General features: G+C 33.7%; 1 protein-coding gene across 3 annotated transcripts in view; it reads left to right on the plus strand.

The window, feature by feature from the left end:
- The window catches only part of btsz (bitesize), a 141,735-nt gene that overhangs the window by 79,364 nt on the left and 44,846 nt on the right, over positions 1-17,525 (plus strand). For 2 of the 3 annotated variants that reach the window (XM_070105988.1, XM_070105990.1), the window contains exons 3-4: positions 4,488-4,880; positions 14,504-14,637. The exons of the other annotated variant lie outside the window; for it this stretch is intronic. In XM_070105988.1, coding sequence (XP_069962089.1) covers positions 4,537-4,880; positions 14,504-14,637 — 478 coding nt within the window. In that variant the 5' untranslated portion in view covers positions 4,488-4,536. The remainder of the gene's footprint in view (positions 1-4,487; positions 4,881-14,503; positions 14,638-17,525) is intronic. 3 annotated transcript variants of the gene reach the window in all.

A 17,525-nucleotide genomic window follows, 5' to 3' on the forward strand; every position in this document is an offset into this window, starting at 1 on the left:
AATATAAATCAAGTAAGTCAAAAAGACCAACTCCGAAAAAATTATTGCAAATTATTGAAAATTATAAGAACTCCCGTTACTTGCAAGGTCTTCGAGAGATTTCAGTACAGCTGATTGGTCTTTTGGAAATATATCGTTTTAGTCAAAATATTTTAGACAAATTTCGTTTTTTATTACAATTTCAATATATAATATTTCTGACTTATAATTGAAATAAAAACGTATAAAAAAATCTTCCATTCTTGTATTTTAGTAAAGCTTAATTTCCAATAACTATTTTTTTTGAATGAATGAAAATGTATACTAAAAGTAAAACTTTTTCCAGCTTAAAATCACAATAAAAATATGGTGGTATAAGGTAGAAGTGCGACTTGGCGAAATTCTGAGTAATGTATTTAAATCAGCCAGTTGACAAAATTTTAAATTTATTAATATTTTCATTCTGAAAGCTCCTTTTTAGACAAGTTTTCAAAGCGGCAAAATTTCATTGAAAATAATTAGTTTCAAATTTTTTTTTGCTGCGAAGCTAGAAGTTTCTCTCATGTAACCATCAAAACAAAACAAGCAAATAAGCGCAAATTGTAAAAGCTTTTGAAAATAATATGTAAATAATTTAAAACCGCTTTGAACAAAAATAAATCACTCTAATTAACTGTAATCCAGGCGGCAAGAAAGTTTTCGTTTTGAATTAACGCCTAATGCTTCCGAAACTTACACAATCCATTATAGACTTGCAACGAACTGAAAAGTGATTAAGTTGAGCTTTGAGTGAGTTTTACTTTTTGAATCACTTGCTTCATTTGATGGTTTGCCTACTCACTTTAAGTAACAGCAATCCATTCAAAAATGTGTGCTAACCTTTTGATGAAGCCTGTAATTTTTAATTACTTTAAAAGACCAACAACCATTTTCCTCTTTTCCTTCGCCATTTTTTACCAAAACTTTTTTTCAATTTCATCAACAAATTCGTCGTAATTCTCCTGGCGTAAATCGCTTCGGCTTACTCCAGCTTGCTGTGACCTAATTTCAACGGTTCAGTTGCCGGCAAATAAATAAAAACCTGTCTAACCGACGACACACAAAAACACGAATTATATCACATGATTATTTGTGCAGGTTGTGTGCGTACTTTTTCCATAAGCGCTGCTGTCAGAATGATAGATGACTGCAAGTAATTCTATTTTTTCGTATGCTTGCCAGTTTTTGATCTGTATGGATATGTGCAAGCAGATATGCAGAATATATAGTATTAAAAAGTGCATATATAATATATAACAAAATTTAGGGTGAAATCTCGCAACTATATAACTATGCTTACTTAAGTATTAAAAAAAAAATTTAAAAAAAAAAAAAATTTCAACCAGAAAGCATTAAATCTTGGCTTGATCCAATGTATGACACATCTAATCTTGGCTGCATTCAACATAAAAATATATATATATCCGATATCGACTATCGAATATCAAATAACACATAACCAATATCCAAAATTCAAGATCTAGGCACCCAGATGCAGTATGCAAGATCCAAGAACATATCCAATATTCAATGTCCAATGTCAAATTTCCAATATCAATATCAGTATCAGCATCGTTATCAAAAGCAGTTTCAATATATTTAAGAACGCTTGCTCAACAAGCACTCCTCGTAAAAAATCAAAGCAGTGGTAAAACATTTCGCAAATGAATATGCTCGCATATTGACAAATTCCACACTTTCTCTTCATTAGGTAAATGTTCATATATACTTGTACTTACTCAAATTAAATATTTATATATTTATTGTGCAAATTTCTCAATCAATTGCAAAGATTGATGTTTGTTCAGCGGTGATACACACTCTCTAATATTCATAATATTTTTCGCATATAGGCGACAAATTCTTCTCTTCTGAAGACTTTCGAAATATTTTCATAAATAGGCAAAGTCGTGCCATAAATCAAATTCGGAAAATGTATTGGTGTAAATTTTAATTACTTGGCTCGTCGCGGCTTTGTCGCCCATATCTGACAAAATTTAACTAGAATTTACTTTCATACATTATTATGTATATTATAGGTATCCATATGTACCATATAGATAGTAAAATTCACCTCTGAAATTCAGCACAAAGTTATATGAATAATTTGTAAAAAATCACATTGTGGGTTTAATAATGTTTGTTCATTCAATTCAGTATTTTCAGTATCTTTTGTAGGGCAAGTTTGCAACAAATTTCGTGAAAGAAAAAAAAAAACGTTTTTACTCGAAAAAAATAAAAGACCCAAAAAATTTTTTTTTTTAATCTTTCACATAAATTTGGCGGTTCTGTCCAAAAGGTGTTGATACAAAAGTTGTAGGTCTTTTAGTTACCCAAAACTCTACCCTATAAATTTTTGCTATTGGACTCGTAGTTTTTGTGACAGCCCTTTCGAACCCTAATCGAGATAACCCTTTTTAATTTAACCCTTAAAAATTCAACCACGTCCCTCGTCTGCCTCTTTTTTGAGCCTCACAACGCCCGTAAATTACATTTCCTATCATTTTCTTTATTTTATCTATCGTTTCCAATGGGTTTTAACCTACTATGAATTTCTTTCGCTTTTTACCATTTTCGAAAGCTTCTGCCATAGTCTATAAAAGCAATTTGTCACTTAGTAAAAGGCTCATCTTGTATTAATACAAATATGCCAACGCTTAATCTAATTTTCCATACACTTGTTATAAGCGTCGGCTGAAATGGCCTTCGACGCCTTTAATTTTGACAGCCATTCGCTGCAATTTTGAACAATTTCAGCGTAATTTTCATAGTCACCAGTAAGTTTGATGAATTTAGGGTTCTCAGCTGCGTTGGCGAGCATCTCTTTTGCGACCTCTACTCGACGTAATTTTTGCAAAAGCTTCAGGTCTTGCATTGACACGCTTCACATTCAAAACATTAACCAAAATATGTTGAGTCGATTCATAGAAGATGTCGAGATCTTCTACAATCTCTCTGATAGCAACACGTCCATTTTCAAGCACTGTTTTTGAAATTTCTCCATGTTATCGTCGTCTTCACAGGTGGATGGATGACTCGCATGGGACAACTTTTCAATGACTTCAATACCTTCGCTGAATATTTTGTGCTCGTTAAATACTTGTGTTCATGATAAAGTAGACTCTCTAAAACACTTTTGCATCTTCTTCAACGAAACCTTAGCCGTGATTCTATTGAAAACAAAACATTTCAAGCAAACTGATTCCATTATTTTTTTCATGTTAAAAATCGCCAGGCAAACTTTTCGCACTTATTGACATATGAAGATCAAACTTCACACACACATAAAAAAGGGTTGTACCAATCTAGGAAAATTTTTATTTTAAACCAATCGTTTTGCGCGACCAGTTTAACTGCACTTTTCCGAGTCAAATTTGTTCAGACTTGCTTCTAAACATTCCGCATAGGATTTTTGAACAAATTTGTAATTTTTGTATTTAAAATAAACTGGTTTTCAAGCCGATGTGAATCATTATATTTTATTAAGGTTTATAATTTTAACAGAAATCAAGTACAAATTACAATCTTACCTATGTAGACTCGATTTTTATAAAGAGTCAAAGGTTTAAATAGAATAACGTGTACTTTTAGTAGCATTTTATTGAATATTGTGAATTTCTTAAAAATTGTATACCAGCACAAGTAACTTTGTGAACCTTAGTCGATTACTAAATATAAGCACAATATCATTAAAACGTGTCGTCTAGCTAAAATGTCAAACTTTGTATAACTGTACTCCAAAGCACTTATATACTACTAAACTATAACAATAACACATATGAAGTACAAGAAATTTTTACTAATTAAAAACCAAACAGATTCTTAGCAAAACTAAACTAATACTCTTTTTCTTCTCTTTTCATCCCTTTTTGCTGCGCTGCTACACTTGTTCACTCTATACTTTTTCACTTTTTCCGTTTTCTTTCGCAAATTTCGATTTTAATTGTTTGACACGTCAACATGACACCAATCGAATGTACAACAACATTGAAAAACAAAAACAACAACACGAATGTTCGAAACCACCAATACTGACAAAAATAACCTCAAACAACGTTAAAATTAGCGCTAATTCATCCTGTCACCTACTCACCAACGCTCTACCAACCAACAAACTTTTCACAACGAAAATCAACCACAAAACAAACGCACAACTGAACCGCACACACGCACACGCCTTAATCTCGTGAACGCACACACCAACACGCACACATACACCCACCCATCGACCACGACCACCGGCTGTCAATCGAAACTCTGCCGTTAATTAACCGCAAACACCAACGGAACATCACCGACGAATTCTTGTAAAAAACACAATGCGCTCTCTCTCTCTCTCTCTCTCTCTTACACATACAATATGTGGATTATTCTTTCACCTGCATTTAAACACACACACGCTTGCACAAAACAAAAATGAAACGCACACACACAAATGCATGCATTCATCCGGATTAATGAAACGACAGGCTTTTGCGTGCCGAATTGTATTCGCTGCGTCGGAAGGGCGCTCTGCGCATGGGCGGCCCACTTGATGCCACACAAAAGAATCCACAATATCCATTGCAACAAGATAACCAACAACAACAACAACAACAACAGTACGAATTGCACAATCACAATATGGCGACAACAACAATCACAACAAATACAACAACAACAGGCACAAGTAACATTGGTAGCCATTATCCATTGTTGCATTCCGAATCGAATCGGCATTGTGCGCGTTGCAACACCGAATTGGGGCGCATCACGAATCGCGGAGCGCCATGTCGCGTCTGCAAGTTGCGCGTGTGCAAAGCGTGTCGTGAGTTCACCTCGCGCACCACCGATTGGGTGTGTGTGGTGTGTCACAAGCAAATGTAAGTGGGAAAACTGCATATTTGCATATGTTTGCAATGTCTATGTATGTACATATGTATGTATGTGTGTTTGTTCATTGTTCGTTCAACTGTCTTTTGGTTAATTGCTTGTTATAATCTGTTTTCGTTCATGTGCCCATCTCTTTTTCATTTTTGTCAATATTACAAGCGCTTTTTAATAATTTCCTAAATTCGTAGCATACCTTTGGGCAATATAAAGTTTTTTATAGTATTGTTTATTTTATTCCAAACGTTTCAATGCAGGTTAAAAGGGTTAGCTTTATATTCACGAGCCTAACAAAACAAAGCATTTTTATGAATTTTTGTGGAATGTCTATTTATAGTAATAACAATGATAAATAATTTAAACGAGTAGGGAAGGGCCAAGTTCAGGTGTAATCTAACATTTCATACTCTTGCAACTTGCCAGGACCAAGGTCGGGGAAATAACTTCAGGTATTGGCAAAACTTAATATTAAAAAATGTTGCGAAAGAGTTAAATTTCATTGTTCGACAAAATCGTGAATGCATTACAATCAAATTTGTATCTTATTAACTTTTATTATACTCGTAGGTCAGAAACTAAATAAGAAAATCTTATATTAGGCATATGGGAGATAGGAGTAGTACTGACCCGATCTAATATATTACTTTACTACATAATATTAATATAAACAGATGCTCTCTGAGTTTAATTAAGGTACCTCACATACCATCAATAATATATAAGAAGCAAAGTAAACCGGATGTTTGAAAGACCTGATATTAGTTATGTGGAGTCTAGATGCACCGTTATTAAAAAAAAAACAATCTCTCAATTTTAGTAAGATAACTTACATATTTTCCGATATATGCGGTATAAAGTCAGTTGATAGTTCGAAAATCTTTCTATAAGTTATATAGCCGCTAATGGAATTATTGATCCGATACAACCCATTTTTGACATACATACATACTATTATCAGAAAAGACTATCTGCGAATTGCTATAATACATTTCACAGAGTGACCGATAATTTCGAGAAAAAGTCATTCACAAACACTAGGGTGTCCACATATTCGGTATGTGGGGGCTTAAACATTTTTAGTTCGATTTTTAGACATGAGATGACATACCTTAAAGGCACTATTTGTGCAAAGTTTTATCAAGATCATTGGTGCTTGATTTGTATACTGCAAAGTGAAAGAATCAGATGGAATTTAAAAGTGTGGTAAATGGGAAGTAAGTGTATATTTTGTCTCTGACTTCGCCCATTTTTACACGGTAATGTGAGTATGTCGATATATTATATTATTACCATCCGAATTTAGTTAAAATCGTTCAAGGTCGCAGCTGCCCCGTTACCATTGTAGTCCTCTGCAAATTACAGTTTTATACCTTAGTTTGGAACTTAGTTATAGTACCTTATAGGTTTTTGATTAATGGACAGTGTTCCGATTCCGCCCATCTGCAATACCAACCCTCCTTGGGTGTCAGAGAGCCATCAAGGTGCTTTTCTCAGCAAGAAGCTGCTCATTTGTCGAAACGGCCGATATCGGACCACTATGGCATATAGCTGCCATACAAACTGAACAATCGGAATCAAGCGCTTATATGAAAAGATTTTTCATGTGACGAGATATTTTCACAAAATTTTGCATGGGTTATTGTCCAAGCCAAATCTTCAAAGAAATTGTGCAGATCCTGTCACTATAGTATAGCTGGCATTTAAACTGACCGATCAAAGTTCTTGTAAGGAATATTTTGTATATGTGATGGTATTAAAGCTTCGATGCAACCGAAGTTAACGTTTTTGCTTTGCTAGCTAGGAAAAAAGCTTGTTAGGAAAAAAGACGTAGAGTCCATAACATTAAGATAGTTTCGGCTCATTACTTCTTTAAAGAGCCTTTGAGAGAAAATTTACGTCATAAACTAAAAAATACGTTATTTGCAATTTACTATGAACGTTTGACAGATTCATTATGTAGTCTCTCCATTCCTTTGTTTTTATTCAAGCGTGACTCCCTCCACATATATAATTTATCATTCCAGCCTTACAACAAAAATTAATTGGATAGTTTTAAAAATATAAAAATTGAGTGTTCTTAGAACAGGTTGTTGTTTTGTCTTCAATTCTCTAATTGCAAAGGCTCTTCTTCAGTTTTGAGAAACATAGAAAAATAACGCGGCAACAATGAACACTGATATCAACAGAGTATTGCATCTTCATTCGCAGATTCCGCATAAATCTTCGTTCATTGTCAATATTAACGACAAAAACAATTATTCGGAAATCAACTGAATTTATTTGTGGCTAACATTGTTGATATTGTCATTGGCGTAACTGAAAATGCGCCAAAACGGACTACAGTCCCCCCTACTTCCCAAATATCACAATTTTGAATTCCATATGGTTATTCCACTTTACAGCATATAAATCTAGTACCAATAAAGTGATGGGAATAAAATCATGAGCAAACTAAGCCCATAAGGTATGACATCTCATGTCCAATAGTGGAAATCGGACTTGAACTTTTCAAATCCCCAAATACCGAACATTTGTTCCTCAGTGCCTACTGCTAATTTTCACCGAAAATATCAATAAAACTCTGAAATATATTATTGGAATGATAAGAGAATATTTTATTAATAATAGTAGGCTCTTGTGTCAGTAATGAATAATATCGGGTCAAATCGAGTCAAACTTCCTATGTCCTATTATGTAGCCTTATACCAAAATCCAGTTTAAATATATTTTTATTGATTAATACAAATAATTGATTCACTAAGGTTCTTAATATATGTCGTCAAATTTAAGAATACTTCTTTTGAAAAAAGTATAAAACTTTTATGAGACTATTAAATGTCTTTGTAATGATTTTAATGTTTAGGTCTCATCACATAAATGTATATTTTTTCTAACTTTCCATATAAAAATCTTTATACTATATTAGCAAATAAGTATATTTTGATATGTCAAGTTGTTAGAATCAAGAACAACAAATATATTAGTGTCCAGTTGATAGCTCTAATCGAGTACAAACAAAAATAATTGCATAGTATTAAAAATGTGCCACATACCCTGACATTACTCGCAAGCTTTCCGAGCTAACTATTTCTTTCGACTTTGCATTGTTCAATTGCATGAATTTTTAATGATTGCTGTTACAGTATTAGATATGCAGCAAATGCCTTCTGGCATCCGTGTGAGAAATATGTAAACTGATAAACACAAATATTATATAAAATTATTATTTAAAGATTTCAAAAATATCTTTCGTATAAAATTAGTAGGAGTATTGCAATATTGAGAATATTTGATCAATTTCTTTGAGAGAAATAGTTCTTAAACTGTTTGTGTTAAAACCCATAATGTACTTTTTAATTACTTGTATATTAACTAATTATTAAAATATATGAAATGAATATTTAAATTTTTTAAAAATGTGGCAACCCGTCACCAAAATATTTTCAACTTTAAGCTTTCTTAAACTTCTTAATTTGACACCAATCTTAAGATGTATATTTATTCTAAATATATTTATTTTCCTTGACAATTTCGCACAGGTGACATCACACGTTAGAAATGCTTTCAATTGTATGCTTTTTCAAATCTCTTTAATAGTGGTAGTTATTTATTTAATAAATTTTGTAATTAAAAATATGCAAACAAGCCCTTATAGCTTTTTTAAATGGAGCATTGCAGCGAAGAAACCTGAATTTCACTAGCAAAAACTGAGCATATCCCAGCGATTCTTTGTCGGGCTAAAATGTATTTGTTTGGCTTCACACAGAGTTGTAATTATCACACAAGCTTTTTGCTCGCCAAATTTCGCACAGCGTACTCAAATATTGCCCACATCCCCGCATATGTGAAAGCAAAACTGTTTTCCATTTCACAGTTCGCTTATTTAAGGAAACAATCGTATAAGTGGGTCTTCAAAAAGTGTTATATACAAGGCTGTGTGTTTGGGAAAAAGCATGCCATTTGTCTGTCGCTTACTAATGAACTGGTTCAAATATCTACTCTTATATGTACAGTTATACACATTTACATATATATCACAACCGTGAGTTGTCATTTCTAAATGACTTTATGTCCTTATAAATGATAATTATTTTGTTTTTCGCAAAAGACACGAATATTGAATTAATTTAACCTTCGACATTAAAAAGCAATTTAGTCGATCAGCAAAATCAAATTGCGCGCGGAAGAACAATACGACATTACAGTCTAATCCAGCAGTGGTTAATTATATATGTATAGCCAGTTTGTGGTTAGTACACAATAATTAATTCAATTTCTTTATTCTTTTTGATGACCTTCTTTTGTTGAGTCTAAACAATGATTTCATAATTCAATTGAAGGCTAAAATGATGATGGCAACGAAAATATATGTGTATATGGCCAAATGGGGTTAATCGAAAAAGTATATTAAAACTGAATGAATTGATTCATTAATATCGATATATGCGATATAAACAAAAAACCAAAGTACTAAATTCAATATATGGGGCTCACACAAAAGAAAAGTTAAACAAGGTCTCCTTCGATTTCATTCATATTAAAGGCTAAATCATATCGTGGTCAAGACAACACGTACATTTAATGTCATTAAAAAATTACATATATTAGTAAACATAAACTGTATAAAGTCAACCGGATATTCGAAATGCACCATACCCAGTATGGTTTAAGTTAGGGAAAGATGTGGATTGATTTCAAAATTTTCCACACAATTTTTATACTGTGAACAGGGTATCTTAAGTTAGCCACGAAGTTTGTAACACCCAGAAGGAAATGTCAGAGACCCTATAAAATAAGTAAATAAATGATCCGCATGATGAGCTGTGTTGATTTAGCCATGTCTGTCTGTCTATCTCTGTCTATATATATACTGTCCCTCAGTTTCTAAGCTATCGATCAGAAATTTTGCACCTGTCCTTTCCTCACTAAGAAGCTGATAATTTGTCAGAACGGCCGATATCGGACCACTCAAGTGCTAAAATCTAAATATTTATCTTCGGATTTTAAAATTAAGCTTAATTAAGAATTATGTATAGAATGCCACCTACTTCAGCTGTCCAAGTGAGATCCATCGATGGAATCAACTCTACGACCTAACCCAACCTACCAAAAAACTAAAAGCATAGGCATTAATGATGTATACCATTTTTCGTTCAAGTTTATACATATGATAGATGCTATAGTAAAAAAATATAAAAAAAATTACAAAAAAAAAAGTGTGTTGTATATTTCTACTGGTCCGATTCTTGAAAATTTTGTAACATCAAGTCTTTTGGAGACCCAATGTAAAACCACGGGGACCAAATTCCACTGACTCTGTTATGTCTTCTCTAAACCATCCTGTGCTTTTGATAAAGTTCATCAATTCAAAAATGAGATGTAGATGAGATGACACTTCTGTCATAGTTTCGATATCATTTTCGAAATATTTCCAAGAGATTCTTTGTACTTTTTCTTATATCTTATATATGTACGCATAAACATTGATGGTTGTAATAACTATTCCATAGATGACAACATTCCATGAACCGTTTAACGAGGATGTTTAGGCTTTTCTTGTTCTTAGGTTGGAATGGGATCATCGTAGGAATACGGCTTTTTTAGCTTTCGGATGTGCACTTGCCAATTCGTTTTTCTATGTTTCCCGAAATGGTTTACCCTCACTACATAATTTTCTTCTAGTATACATTCATTGTAGCGGTGATCCCAAAAAGGTATGTTCTTCAAGAATCCTCCATTGGGTTACTTTATTTAACAGTTCTTCCAACATAAGTTTATTATCTAATACTTACTGTCGGTTTCTAGCGATAAATGTTGGTATATTATCTCTGTTGCAAAACAAAATCTTGGCACCCAGTAAACAATTAAATAGCAGTTCACCTCTTCCGTTGATGTCTGGGCTACTCCATAGTATATGGTGTGCGCTTGAATAGCATCCAGATATTATCATGCTCTTGGATACCTCAGTGTCCTGTGCCAGCTCAGCTGCGATGGTACTTTATTCTCATCATACGGCATGTACAATAAATCGACACAAACCTGTACCTGCTTGCTATCTTATATTAGTTACTGAAAAAAATTGAAAATTTTAAGATATACATATAATTCCTTCAGAGTCCATAAAAAGCATTACCACCATATTTACATGTAACTTTCTTTTTGCAAGCCGCAGAAATATATTACAATAAAAAATAATCGGGCCATCAAATTTACAAATTCCTAACGGCATAATTTGTATGGCCTTATACACAAATAAAATATTGAAATTAAGTAGCTTTCACCACTCAAAACGATGAAGTGCAACTTTGTGCAAGTGTGCGTGCAAATAATTCTAAAACTAATTACTTTCAGCAACGCGAGAGTGTTAAAGATCCAACTCAGCATGTGCAAACCGAAGCATAACTGGGGTAGTTAAGTTCAATGTCAGTAGTGCAAGTTACATGTTAGCCGGAGCGAGTATAACCTCAAATACACACGTGTATAAAAGAAGTAGAAAATCAACATCAATTCATATGTTTATATATATTATACAAGTATATATATATATATGTGTGTGTGTGTGTGTAAACGTACACTAATTTTAAGTAAGGGAGTGTATTTTATGAAATAGGCATGCAACAACAATATTACACTTCCTAATTGGCGCTGATTCTGCAACGAATGGCTTATGCACACATATCTACAGTGGTGAGAAATATAAAAACATAACACACTTATATGAGAAATATGATATGAAAAAAAGTCACAAGCTCTAAGCAATTTCATATTTATATTGAAGATCAAACTTTTGTTTTGGTTTCAAATAAAATAAACCGTTGCTCTATGGCTATTTTACGGACTTAGGCTGAATATGATTCATTAATATATATTTTTATAGCAATATTGTTCATGTACTGTTAAGCTCTCTTAGTCTAAACCTCTTGAGTTTACTTACATAATAATAAGCATTACTGTCAACTCAAAAACAGAATGTGATTGAGTTTCGAATCGAGTTTAAACCGAGTTTTAAAAACACTTAATTATTAGTATCTTAAGATCTTCTCAAGAAAAATCGTTAACTTCGGCTGCACCGAAACTACAATACTCTTCACAGGTACATTTCAAGTAACCTAAAAGGATATAAAACATTTTTATCTTGATTTTGATCTGTCATTTTTTATGCTAGCTATATGCTATAGTGTTCTGCTCTGAGCAATATGTTCGTAAATTATAGCTTTGCCTTGGGCAATATTCAATAACAAATTCCGTGAAGAAATCTTGTCAAATAGAATAAGTGGATTTTTTTCTGTCAGATTACATAGCAGCTATATGCAGAGTTCCGATATCGAAATTTCCGACAAATGAACAGCATCTGGGGGACAAACTTTCATATGAATTCACCATGAATAGGGTGGGGCAAAAAGGTTTTAGGCGAACACTAAATAAAAAAATTATTGCAAAACTGTTTTCTCTCATCAGTAATTTTTACATTATTTTATTGTTTTGCCAATTCGGAGATAATTAGGAAAAATGTTGCCTTCATATTGAGAAACCACATTTATTACAAAAATCGTATTCTTTAATTATGCTTTTTAAAGAAAAAGCATCAGAATGGGAGAGGGAGAGAGGTAGCGAGCTAGAAAAGGAGAGAGTTAAAACAAAAAGAGGTTGAGAAAGCTAAAAAGGGAGCAAACGATTTTATAACTTCTGACATTCTAAATACTGGTTTATCACTTAAGACGGAAAGAAAGGCGAATCGAACTAAAAAGGGAAAGAATGTTAACAAAAAAATAAGGAAAGCAAGTTGAATAGAAAGCAGTAAATAAATCTTTACTTTGTAATTTCTGGTTTATCACTCAGAGAGGGCTAGAAAGGAAGTTAGAAAGAAATAGTGAGAGAAAGTTGGAAAGAGAAAAAAATAAAAAAAAAAATTATAACCCCTCACTTTCTCAGAGAGAGGAAATAAAGTTTATAAATAGAGAGAGGGAGGCAGTTAGATAGAGAGAAATATTGCATTATGATCCGTTACTGTCTGAATACAAGTGTGTCACTCAGAAGAGAGAAAGAGGGGATGGGAGAGTTAGAGGATTATATAATATAAAAAGAGAGAGAGAGAGATTTTCCTAACTTTTTTTCCAAAAACAAGTACTGCAGTTAGTAGTCCTCATTTTACTCACGCAGCTGTACACATATTAACACACATGCACCTGTGTGGTGTGAAAATTTTACCTTTATGAACTTCGCCAACCCATTTGGCTCGTCTAACTCAGCAGAAGTAATTAAAATATACTAATAAAATTTGTGTGGTGCAACTTAATGTGTTTCTCTACCAAATCTTTGCTTACTTTTGCTGACTATGCGCAGCTAAATTTGTTATGTACTCTCCGCATATATATATATATGTATATTTATGTCAGCTAATATAGCAGACGTAAATAGGTGATGTCAGTGATGGCAAGCAATTATTCTATTTGAAAAATTCGTATAAAAGTAGCTGGATACTCGCATATTAAAGACTCTTAGTTTATATAAGAAGAAATATGAACACATAACGCATATTTTAGCATAAACATATATACTTATGTATCTATATTCGAGTGTATGAAAAGCGCTACGAGTGCAATTTGTCTGCAAGAATGTGTCACCGTCAGGCACCCACATGCATACAACAACAAACCACAAGCAAGAACTAACAGCTAAAAAGCAAACTTTAATTTTGCCGTCAGCAGCACACAAAGACAGCAGCTTAGGCGTAAGAAGACGGTTAATGCATATTAATTCTAATCGTCTTATGTGACACACTATACCCACAGCCCTCATGAATAGCAATGGCATAAGATTCTTACTATTGTTATTGTTGTTGAAATTGTATACAGCACCGAAATTGGTATATTTTGTGACTGCTGATTGCCATATTTCTGCTGATTGCTCATTGTTGGCGTTGTCGGATGCACACAACGGCCCAACCCAAAGCGTCCCACACCGCTTATTAAGCAAAACGACAGACCAACAGAGGCACGGACCGATCAAGGCAGCAGCACCAGCAAATACTTCAAGCTTATGTGGACTGAGTTGTACAATAAAATGATTGAATGCAAATGTATTAAGTGCAGACTTACCATTCATATGTAGGTATGTATACATATATGTGTCTGTATCTGTGCATATGGCACTTAATGCCGATTATTCGCAGCCTTGTCATGCCTCAAATTCACTGACTAATTGCAAATGTTTTGCCGCACAAACAATGTTTGCCCACACACGTGTCGGTGCTGCCAACTTCATCTGCCACTAACTGCCTATTTATGTGTATGTGTGTGTGTGTGTACATACGTTTATTAACTGATCTTCAATTAATGCGTTTGCCGCCCAATTTTTGTCTCATAACTGTCGCTTGTGCTACCAAATCGTTTGCATGTATTCGCACGCGCGCTCATTTAGCCAGCAACCAGCGAAAACGACGAACGCGAAACTTTTCTAATCAAATAATAATTGTTTACATACTTGTATAACTACATAATACGAATGAAAGTGTTATTTTGTTGTTCTTTTTGTTTTTTTGAAACGCCGCGCCACTATCTTCCGACATAATGAAAATGCATCTGATTGTCAAATGGAATTGTTTCTCTTGTTGCAGGGAATTGCAAGCAACCACTTCCACTGGTGGTGAGTGGATTAAGGATTATACGCGCGGTTCGAGTGGCGCTGTCGATCACTTGCCGACAACGGATGTGCTGCGACGAAGTATACGCCGCTCCTGGACGATATCAAGTGAGTTAAAATTGATAATTGAAATTACATATATTTAAAATGCAATGAGTTTGTGCAGAATTTTAGCAAGTGATGTTTGAATAGCACTGTTACAATACAGCTATTTTGTGTTTTTTATGCTTGAGTGAAGTTTAAAATGAAATAATATACTTGTAAATAGTACTTTATAAAAATATGTTTAAATATCACTGTGGCTTGTATTTTTTGAGTTGATGTTATATAATTGCTAATATGATAATATACTAATAAATACATGAATTTCAACAAAGTGATGTTTGAATAGCACTGTGTTATACATGCGTTCGTGATTTTGTGTTTCAGGGAAATTTTGATTAAATAATACAAATTTAAGCACTATAAGCAACAAGATAGTAAATTAGAATTGTATAAAGAAATGTTTGAATATCACTGTGTTACAGTTCCCTTGTGTTTTTATGTTCGTGTGAAATATGATATGGAATAATACAAATAATATAAATATAATACCAATAGGTATTTGCAACAAGCTAGTATACTACAAATTTGTAGCAGCTGTTTAAATAGCACTGTGCTCAGAAGTTTATTTTGTTTCATTTACTTTTTTTAGACTTGTGTGTACAAAAAATCTTACTCTTATGCAATAAGCAGCAAAGTGATGTTTGAATAGCACTGTATTATATATATACATATAATATATGCAGGGACTTTCTTTTTAAACGTGTGGTTTTCAATGAGTTAATACTTTTTTCCGATTTGGTCTTTTTGACAGCTGGTTCTTGATTTATACTCAGTTTGTTTTCCTTTTTCAAAATGAACAGACTTATTTCGGAACAACGTCTGCAAATTGTGTAAATTTATTAGCAAAAAAATGGTTCGGTTCGCTCTATGAGCCGAAAGAATCATTAGTCCAGATTTCTTCAAAAATGAAGCCAGCTATAATGCTACAAACATTTGCTATATATTTCTATAGCCATGATTAATGGTTTTTTCGTACCTAAATTGAAGGATATTGATGTGGTTGACTTTTGGTTCCAACAAGATGGCGCTACATGCCATACAGCCATCGAAACAATCAATTTGTTGAAGGAAATATTTAGTGAGCGCATAAGCTCGTGTCGTAGACCTCAGACGTAGTCACCAAGATCGATTTAACACCGCTGGACTATTTTTTGTGGGGTTATGTCAAGTCGTTTGACTACGCAGATAAGGCCGAGATGATTGACGCCTTAGAAGAGAATATTCGGCGAGTTATTGCTGACTTGCGAACCAATCGCTCGAATTTATTCGAGCCAGCCGCGGCGGTTATTTTTTGAAATAATTTTTAAAACCCTTATCTTTATAATAAAACTAAGTTCTTGGCAAAACATTAAATTACATGCGTTTTATTTCTCCTTAAAAACTACATGTCTAAAAAAACCTCCTTTTTAAATAATATCAAAATAATAGCAATATTTTATAAAAATAGGTTAGAACAGCACTGTGTTGTTTTCGTAATATTTAAAATTGCAGCAACACGACTCTTCCAGTTTTTCGCCAATAGGGATGAGGGTTTTTATGAGTTTTACGAAATTACGTTCAATATAGCAAAAGAATTATCGAACGGAACGGTGCACTATAGATTATTAATGATTAGCTCAAGTTATTTTCAATTTAACTAGCTGTAGGTTGAATTTTAATTTTCGAACTACTCCAATTAAATCGACCTTTGCTATAATATGAAAATACGACTTTTGAAGAGGATATCATGTACTTAATCTTTAGCAGTAAGAGAAGACACATAGAAAAGTAAGGTCAGGTCAGGTTTAATAGTCATTCCTAATAGGGATTTCACTTGGACAGCTTATAACGCCGGTCAGTAGTAGTACATAGAACTACTCTAAAAAACTTATCATATAGACACTCATAAATCGACAAAGCACTTTGAGCCGATCACAAAATTATTAAAGCGGCTAATATCTGTTTCATTTATCTCTTCTGCTTTGCTGAAGGTATGACTGCCGAGATGTTCCAATGTTTCCACCTCTCCTTCTTCCATACAGTTCTGACAATTTGTGTCCGACTGGATTTAGTTTAATATAATACTACTTCTAGTGAGGACAGATACTCCTTCAGTAACTTTGAGAGCACAGTTTGCGAGCTCAATACTAGTATCGCCGCCTTGCTATCGGATTGAATGCTCGCCTTCCTGAAAGAATCTGCACTTCGAGGCAGTAGGTCAACTGTGAATTCAATGTGGCTGCTATTATTGCCTGAAAAACACTACAGTAGTCTGTTAGCCTAAAGCTAAACTTGACGAATAACTCCTTGCAGAAGATTTACCCTCCAACTTTCCCTCCTACCTACGAATCAGCGACTTTCTCCAACGACTTCTTCTCGTCCACATATCCCACGTCGACATGTGAGCAGAGAAAGAGGAGTAAGCCCTGGGAGGCAGCGTTTCAAATTATCAGAGGTGTAATTGAAGGAGGAGAGAATTTCGCCGTGACCACGTTTGAACCTCTTTATATACCTAGTTTTTCTAAGACTTTGAACGCCTTTTGCAGTAATGCATTTGCCGGCAATATCCACTGGTGCTATGAAAGCCGCTCTTTAGACACGTTCAAGCTTCTTAGTAACCTTTTCTACAGCTATTCACCAGCCAAAAGCCCCAAAGAACATTATTTGCTTGACTACGGTTTCGTAAGGCCAAAGCAAGCTCTTCTCTATAGCTCCTCTACAGCTTTATGAGATAACCAATGCCTGCAATAGCTTCAAATACATACATAGAAAAATATACACATAATTAAGTTCCAGTTATTTAAATGTTAATAAGCTACAACTTCTGTACAATCGTATTGTTTACCATCTTATTGCAAATATACAAATTCTGTAATCATTTTGTAGAAAAGTGCTAAAGTTATGCTTCTCTT

This window comes from Bactrocera oleae, chromosome 2 (genome assembly GCF_042242935.1).
Source record: "Bactrocera oleae isolate idBacOlea1 chromosome 2, idBacOlea1, whole genome shotgun sequence".
In the NCBI taxonomy this organism is placed as follows: Eukaryota; Metazoa; Arthropoda; class Insecta; order Diptera; family Tephritidae; genus Bactrocera; species Bactrocera oleae.